General features: G+C 34.3%; 1 protein-coding gene across 2 annotated transcripts in view; it reads left to right on the plus strand.

Moving 5' to 3' along the window:
* Nucleotides 1–569: 569 nt before the first annotated feature.
* The window catches only part of LOC106458782 (neurogenic protein big brain-like), a 95,235-nt gene continuing 86,249 nt past the window's right edge, over nt 570–9,555 (plus strand). The window contains exon 1 of one of the 2 annotated variants that reach the window (XM_022385116.1): nt 570–1,608. In XM_022385116.1, the coding sequence (XP_022240824.1) occupies nt 1,199–1,608 (410 nt within the window). In that variant the 5' untranslated portion in view covers nt 570–1,198. The remainder of the gene's footprint in view (nt 1,609–9,555) is intronic. The other variant, XM_013918331.2, reaches the window with a different exon arrangement.

Raw genomic sequence — 9,555 nt, forward strand, 5'->3', positions numbered from 1 at the left:
GACAAATCGAATACTAATCCGCTTGTAAAGTGGGATTTTTTTCAACAAGAATTAATAAAAATATAATTACCCGGTTGAACTTATTAGGAGTTACAAGAAACCTATCCACGTCTATATCTACACAGAAAAAAGCTTACAGTTAGAATGTTGAAAAAACGGATCAACAATCAGAGGTGTTATATACTCAGAGTGATTTTAGTTAATGATGCGCTTTCTTGATTTGTAATCAGAAATGGCGTCATTGAGTACTTAATTAAACAAGTAGACAATACCGAGACATTGTGAGGAGATCTAAACTTATACAACGCACGAAGAGGTAATGAGAATAAATGAACGTTTGCACGTATACCGTGCTTGGTTTATTCGAAATTTAGTTATTATTTTGTTACTCTAATTCGTACTGGAAAGAGATGTTCGTACAATATTTTCATATGACACAACTTTCTGTGTGAACACATTTATTTATTGAGACACGTTTTAAGTCTGGCTATCAAGTCGTCTTTCGTCTACTGTGATTCACATACCTCTGACTCTGAGCTCGTGCCGCTTCCTTGTGCCAGCCAAACAGTTGTTGCTGGCACGCAGCAACAGCGAGCAGACGACATTTGAACGCTAGGATCGAAGAGAAGATTTAAGTTTTTGACGCTCTCTTTTCTCTAGTTTTGGTTTTGTTAACCGCATAAAAGGTTTAACAATCGTGGCGCGTTATTAAAAGTTGAGAATGTTTTGATTATAACATAGCCCACATCTGACACTAAGTGGTTATGTAGTCATTCTGTAGTGTTTGTATGACTGTTCCGTTAAGTGTATCAAATCGACGGTTTTCTAAGAACAAGTACTCGATCTGGTCTGGCTGAATGGTCTTGCGCTGTGGCCTTCTAACTTGCGCGTGATGCAATGATCACTTTTATCGCATAGAAACTTTTGTGGACATGCTTACCCTTAGCATTAACTTTACATCTACTGCTCACGCTGCTACAATAATAAACAACTAATTTTAATATTAACTTTCTTGATTACAATACTAAAATGTAGGTTTCAATTGGAAAAAAAGGTGTTAAACTTCGCACATGATGTTCTGAAAGGTTGACACTGTGGCTTTTTCTGAAATAATTAATTGTGGTGTGGTCTCTACAGCCTGACATCAAACTCTATCTTTTAAGTTACTAGTAGAGTTAACCGATCTGAAAAGTGTGCTATGGCCACCATATCCTTCGAAACGTTTTTTTTACACCTGATTGATAGGGTGGAAAAACTTCAGGTGCAGGTGAACAAGAACAGAAGTATTCGTGAGGAGATAAGGACGCTAGAGTTCTGGAGGTCGATTATTGCAGAGTGCTTAGCAAGTTTCTTCTACGTCTTTCTTCTCTGTGGGGCTCATGTCTCCTGGCCCAATCATGACCCCAGTAACTTAATGATCAAGGCCTTGACCAGTGGTTTAACAATGGCCACTTTGGCTCAGTGCTTTAATCATATCTCTGGTGCTCATGTTAACCCCGCCGTGACCTTTACAATGTTTGTGACCAGAAGAATATCCCCTCTCAGGGCTAGTTTGTATGTAATAGCTCAGTGTGGAGGCTCAATCGCTGGGGCTGCTCTGCTGTACGGGTGAGTAACAACATTTCTACTTCATTCGATGTTAAACAGTAGATAACAATACCATCAGACAGAGGTGTACGGTAAACGTGTCTACACATAATACACGTTTCCCATACTCCTTCATTTAGTAAAAAGTTATTTTGCAACTAAGGATAAAATGATATATATAATGAAAGTTTTGTTTGGGTTTTATAGTTCCATAAGAGGAAGTTTTGTTTAGATAGCTTAAAAATAATGAATGAATTATGCAAACTAAGGATTAATGATTCTCTGTGTTCTTTTTAATCTTCAGTTTTAGCACCTGGAACTGGTTGAAACTGTTATGTCTTTACTTTGCTTTAGCTTATTAACAGACTAAAACTAAAAATATTTATCGAATTCGTTGATAAATCTATAGAATTATTAAAACAGTAGTGTCGTCAGAGCGATAATGTATATTGTTCATTAAAATATACATAAATGCTAAAGGAACTTCGGGTTCACAAACAATTTACAATACGAAAAAAATTTTACGCATATATTCTCACTGAAAGATATTATTCTTAGTATAAACTGGACCAATCTTGGAATACCGTTTGTACGGTGGAATACCTAACAACATGTAGCTTTACGACTACTTTTTAGTAACTTCCGGGTATATGTTCATTGTTGACTTTTTATATTTTTGCATTTAACCTAAAACGCCATTGTATTTAGATATCTATATAAATATAATAGTACTGTCTGTTGTATCTCCACGTAACTACTTCGCAGGGTTTAGATGGATCTTTACCAAAGCTGGTATGGCGGTTCATTAGGTCCATGCAGGGGTACATACATATTTACAGTTTTGTGGTTTGCACCACTAATTCGCCTCCTGTAGATGGATCTTCACCAAATTTGGTATGGAGGTTACAAGCAAACTAGCGGTTTCACATATTATGTTTTGCAGTTTATATGGGCGTTTTTGCGTTTTTTACACTTACATATAAGGGAAGGAATTCTTCTTGTCCTATGGTAACGCCCCCCATTGGCACAGCGGTATGTTTGCGGACTCACAAATCTAGAAACCGGGTTTCGATACATGTGGTGGGCAGAGCCCAGATAACCCATTGTGTAGCTTTGTGCTTAACTTCAAACAAACAAACAGTACTGTGGTAACCTTTCATTAATTACAAATTTCCATAACTTCCGTCCAGGGGACGAGTATTCCAGCTTGTCTAGAAATATTTATTGTGTTGGTTAAATCATTATATAGTTTGAATCTTATGATGCTAATAGAACCACGAATAAAATGTTCAGCGTTGCCCTTTTACGAACTTGTTGATTTGTATGATTCTCTAACATTAATTAGGATCTTAGGATATTCTTGATAAGTCATACTGTTAACTTACTATTTAGGTCAAGAGGTCAGAGTCACGGTTATGTAAATCATATTCGATGACGAGGAACCCACTTTGAGACTAATAATGGCTGGAGATAGCTTGAATGGGTAATGAAGAAAAACTTCATTACCCATTCAAGCCATCTCCAGCCATTATGTAAATCATATGTTTTTCTTATCACTCAAATCAGTATAATTACAAGACAGATTAACGTTATGTTGAAAACTGAAAGTGCGTAAATTCAATGGTCTTTTCAGTCTCCACTGAAGGCGTGAGCTAAGATACTAGTGCTATGATTCGTGTATGTATAAAAACTAAATCTTAGTTTAAATAACATTATATATAAAAAAAGAAAGCAAATAACACTTGAAACTTCAAATTTATGAAGTGTACAGAGATGTTTAATAGATATTTACTTGGCATTTTAAAGACTTGTATGTTTTGTTTACATGTGAAGTCTAAACTTGATAAGGAAAAGAGAAAAGCAAGTTTATAAACTACAGCTGTGACCTTTTTAAACCATTCGCTTCACAGCTTCACGTTAACTGAAGTCACTAGCTTTCCTTTCTTGCCTTTGACGGCGAGTCTGTAATTAACTTCATTTTGGTAAGAAACGCCGTCTGGTCATTTGTTCGTTTTAGAAGCCGCCAAACATTCCTCCAATCTGTTCGTCTTCTATGCCTGCTGCACTGATTGATGCGACACCAGCTAAGCACCATGATTCGCCTGTTGAACATTTCCATCAACACCGAAGGATGGCTACAGAAAGTAGCTCAATAATATTCCCAATTCAACAGAAATTGAAAGAAGCATTATTAATTTATAAAACAATGCCCCCGTTAATTTGTTAAGGATAACAATACAAAAACTTTCAGAACACCAATGAACCATTGTTATTTCATACGTTTTGGATATTGTTCACTAAACTAGATTGAGGAACAACCTATTATTGTTTCTTTACAGAAAAGAATCGTTATTTTAACGACGGTTTGTCATAAGATGTTGATTACATTTCGCTTTGACTTGTGATTGTAAATTACAATATTTTTATGTGTTCTCAAAGTAATTTGAAAACCAGTTAAAAATGCAACGCTAATAATTCTTACGTACTCTTATTGTGCGGATTGTATACATATATATAATTATTTACCACATCCGAAGCACACCAGGCCTCGCGGGTTTCAGGTTCTATACCTGCTGATTTTATGATTAGTTTCTGTAATATTCAAGTTTGAAAAACAAGTACTTTAGAATCTTTATAAGACACTGGCATATAATACTGCGTGAATTGTAATTTAGTTACATAAATAAGGTATTAATCTACTGAAAGATGTGTTGACAAGCTGTTCATCAGGAAAGTATACAGCTTCTTAACTGATAAAATATCATTATTTTACAGGCTTGCCCGGTATACTTGAATTAAGCATGGATTTTGTTTTAAAAATTTTCATAGAACACCAGATGTAGTAATGTTAGTAATAATATATAATCCCAATCTAACAAAACCAGAGAATCGTGCAAAGTGATCGCATTTCCGATTTTTATCACCACAGTTTTTTCGTTCTTCTTGCGCTACATCTGTTAATACCAACGTTTGTTTGTTGATAATCACAAAGCTACACAATGGATTATCTGTGTTCTGATCACCGGGGGGTATCGAACCCCTATTTTTAACTTTGTAAGCCCTCAAACTAACCCCTTAGTCACCGAATGACGTAATATGAAAGACATTTGTTATTTTTGAGTTTAAAGTGTCCCTCCCCCCAGTGGCACAGCGGTATGCCTGCGGACTTACAATGCTAGAAACCGAGTTTCGATACCCGTGGTGGACAGATCACAGATAGCCCATTATGTAGCTTTGTGCTTAAATTCAAACAAGCGTTTAAAGTATACTTTACTTTTATATAACGATGGAATGAAATCTTATTTCTCATCATGATAAGGACAACACGCATTAAATAAAAACATTAATTTTAATACCCTAGAAGAAATAAACACGAAATTCGTTGAATAGAAGAAAAAAATGAACCACACGATAGAGAAAGCAGTTTTGAGATCGATAACATAGACAGATGCGTTGGCTTAGCAGAGTGTACATAAACACTATAACTGGAACTTCGGTACACTTCTTTAAAGACCTTTGCTTATATTATGGTGCAATGTATACGTACTGTTGAGAAAAAGAGTGCTAGGCAATTACATAGATTATACAGTGTACAAAAAGTAGTGGCAGCTTCAGTGTCATTATTACTGTTTATACGGGTTTTCGTTTATGCTTCGTCTCTATTACTTAATCCACCGGTGAGTCAGCATTAAGTTTATGGATTTATGACGCTAAAATCCGGAGTTTCGTTCCCTGCGATGGACATAGCCCAGATAGTACATTGTGTAGCTTTTCGTTAAAACAACAATTCTATTATTTAATGTTAGTAATTAAAAGGTGTGAAAACTGCACTGCCACCTGTAGGGCTTTTACTAAATGTAGTATCTGTAAGACAGACTTTCTTTCCATGAATTCTTATTCTGAATCCTTCAGCAACTGTTACAGATTTATACAGTGAAGATTAAGTTCTAAACTGGTATCCATATTTCATGCTCACCATTGTCACAGCGGCAAGTTTGCAGATTTATAACGCTATAATCCGGATTTCGATACCCGTGATGAGAACAGCGTAGATACAAACAAACAAGCAATATTTTATGTCTTCAGTGTAAAAAGTGTTATAGGAGAGACTCACATTTATATATGTATACTTATTCATTGCGTGACGTTACTTTTATTTTTCGACAGGGATCTGTTCTCTATTTTTATATTTTCGACATTTCTTCCAGTACTACATTTATTATCATTGCATACAGAATTTCGCCATATACAGTGTATCCAGAATTTAAGTTAGCAAAATTATTTGCGTTTCATTTGCTACAATTATTAATAGAATGCCGTTAGACCTATAGTGTTCATTCCAGCATGCATAGGATATCATGGCAGTGCGACACGGGACCGACAGAATACATTCAGATATAACGGTAAATAAATTTGTTACATTATTTTAGACACCCTCCTCATTGGATAATTGCAGTTATCCTTCATTTCAGGTAAGTATTGCTTGTTATTGTTTGTTGTTAACCGCAAAGCTACTTGTGCTCTGCCCACCGTGGGTATCGAAACCCAATTTTTGGCGTTATAAGCCTTCAGCCGTGCTGCTGAGCCACCGCGGGCAAATTTATGCTTGTGGATGTAATGTTTGTTCTTACTGTTTGCATACTTTAAAAAAATTGCTCGAGTATCGTCACATAATCTGAACAGCAGTATCGGTTATCAGTTCTGAATTATCAAACTTATCTATTTCTCTAGACAATAGCCATTGTCTTACTGTTGTTACACGCAACCATGAGGAAGAAATAGCTAAACGTGTTAGATAGTCTTTGTGTAGACATCTTCGCAGAACTTACTAATTCTTTATGAAACTTGTATGTTGGAAGTTTGTAATATCTTCAACTGCAAGGAATTACTTTTACAGGACCTTGAAAAATATCATTATATCAAATGAATAATTTTAGTAATAATGACGTTCATAGCCAGGTGGTTATGGCGATCAACTCGAATCCCCGTCACGCTAAACATGATCGCCCTTTCAGTCGTGGGGGCGTTATAATGTGCGGTTAATCCCCCTATTCGTTGGTAAAAGAGTAGCTCAAGAGTTGGCGGTGGGTAGTGATGACTAGCTGCCTTCCCTCTAGTCTTACACTGCTAAATTAGGAACGGCTAGCACAGATAGCCCTCGTGTAGTTTGCGCGAAATTCATAACAAACAAACATACTTTTCTTAATAAAGCTTTATTCTTTCTGTAAAAATATCCATCTTAACTTTTAAGCTTGTTTCCGTACAACAGCATTTCCTTATTTTTAGCTAATGCTCATTTTTGAAATATTGTTTATATGTCCACATTTCGTTGCCCTCCATTAAACACCAACACATTAACACAAAGAAACGTTTAAAAGGCGCAACTTGTACATCTGTAATTTAAAATTCCACATCAAGATAAAAATGTAAATTGTTGGTTCTTTTCCTCATAGTGAACATATTTTGATTCTTTTTTATTTTTACAACTGTTCCGTATTCCCTCTAAGTTTGACATATGGATATTTTCTTTTGTATAAAGTCTTGTTTTTAGTTCCCCTGATATGATCATTTTTGACGATGTGCCTTCATAACGTAAGTTCCAAGCACGGCATTTTACAGGAAGAGTTTCATACTTTCCGGCGAGTTTGAAATAGCAAGTGATAACAGTAAATCCTCCGGTGAGTAAGCGATAAGTTTACGGGTTCGATCCCCCATGTTAGACAAAGTGTAGATAGCCCAAGTGTAGCTTTGCGCTAAAAATACAATAATAGAGCGGGCTTTCTTTTAATGCTCATTTTTGTTAAAAATTTAGTGTCAAAATGATGTTAAAAACAAGAGTTATAACTAGATTGAAATTTCAATTAATTTTCATAAATTACCCCGTCACAGATTTTGGCATGTACTTATTTGTAAAAGCTGCTTTACGATCTTACTAATTACACTTCCGAATTGCGATAAGGGACATTAAGTTACCTTTGGTGAATATTCTAGCCTCCTTATTAAGGTGTAATGAAATATAGAATTTCAGCAAATTTTTCTCAGCCAAATATATGCTGGGGTTGGTTTATTTTGGCAACTTTTGACGATATAACTAACTAATTAACTTTAGAGCACGTAATGGGTTAACCTGACCTAATGAGGTGGTGTAAGTTATGTTGAATAATATTAGATAGCTGAATAATCACAAACATAAAGTTTGTAATTAATATGATTTTTATTGCTAGAACTCGTAATAGCAATTTAGTGAAAATGTCACCAAGTAATTATTGTGAAACAATATGAAAAGTAGCAAAACGTACGATAAAATATCGAAATAGAACTACTATAGTTTGTCTTTATGGTGCTTTCTAATGGAACAGTTTGGACTTTATGGATATACATAATGCTGAATTTATATTACAGTTATAAATGAAAATCGATTAAGATATATATATAATTTTCTTCTTAAAATTAAAGGATTTCATGGCAGAGCAATAACCAACAAAGTAAGTGTATTTGTTAACAAATTGTGATATGAGTAAAGGTCAAAAATTTCTTACAAGTTTGATGAACCGGCAATTAATAAAATACTATTTATCATTATTTTAGCAGTTTGTATTTCTGGCCCCTTGCGGAGCAATGAGAGAATATGTATCATTAAAGACTGTATATTATAAATTCAATTTCGTATGGAATATTCCAGAAAATTATATTTGACAAGCTAGTCAAGCATATCTTTTAGTTTTACTATTATGTAATTTATTATTATTGTAAAGGTTTCTGAGAACAAAAGTGTTTATTTTGATCAAAGAAACTTAGTTTTGAATTTGACATGTCACTGAGTTAGGCCTTTTTCGACGAATTCACATCAGTAACCCTGTGTAAGGGTCAGCTCAAGAACAAGACCAGTCCTGGTATAGATGCGATCTGCAGTTGATATGTAAGGTTTTTGTAGTTTTCTTTATCTAGAGCAAGTAATCTGTATTAATAAAGGTATTTGAAGAAGAGACAATGTTACTGCTACCTATTTGCTATATGTTACTAGTTCGACCGATCTCGGAGAATAGAAACAAATATGTGAAAAATTCAAGAACAGACTGGGTCACGCGTTTCTTTTTTACCAAAATACCCACTTTTGGTGATAATTAAAATAAACAAAAACAAACATAATATTCCAAGAACTTGTCCCCTGAACAGTATACAGTAATTAAATGGTAACATTAAGTTTGTATTTACGTCAAATACTTATATTAATACTAGAAATAAACGACCTTATAACAACAAAATAGTTTGGTGTTATAAAGTCGTTTATTTCTAGTATTAATATGTGTTCTATACACCAATATGTATTACAAAAATTAAACAATTAAATACTTGTATTAATATAAGTTGTTATGTGAAATGAACGATACAAACGTTATTCGTTGTTTTACCTTAGGCGCTTTATGCTGTGTTAAGTCACTTCTGTAGTAGAAAGATAGTGTTTTTCTAAGACACGTAATCACTGGTTTTGACATTTTCTGGAGATATTTTAGGAAATGTGTTAGCAGTATGTAAGTGGTTTTGAAATATATCTCCATGAAAAGTTCGAACGTTTTTGCTGAACTAACCAATAAAGAGTGAATCATTTATCTTGTTCCGTTTAAATGTATTTTTTTTATCGGGATATAAACTAAAATAAACTTGGAAACATAATCCAGTCAATGTACGCTGTATAGTTTTAACAGTTTTGAAAACTTTATGGTAAGATAATAATATTTTTTCGTCTGTTCATTAAGACCCATAATGATGTTTTTAGATGTGTTCGAAATAGAGACGACAAGTAAATATCGTGATTTAATTGCTTAATAAAATATTGTTACGCCTCCAGTCGTTAGTTGATTTTCCGTAACTTTGTTCCGACGAAAATTCAGCGACACAAGTCCTTTCTTAATAAAACTGGTTTATTCTTTCCGAATATAACTTTACCGATACACTTATTTTCAACAG

Source organism: Limulus polyphemus, unplaced genomic scaffold, assembly GCF_000517525.1.
Source record: "Limulus polyphemus unplaced genomic scaffold, Limulus_polyphemus-2.1.2 Scaffold513, whole genome shotgun sequence".
NCBI lineage: Eukaryota > Metazoa > Arthropoda > Merostomata > Xiphosura > Limulidae > Limulus > Limulus polyphemus.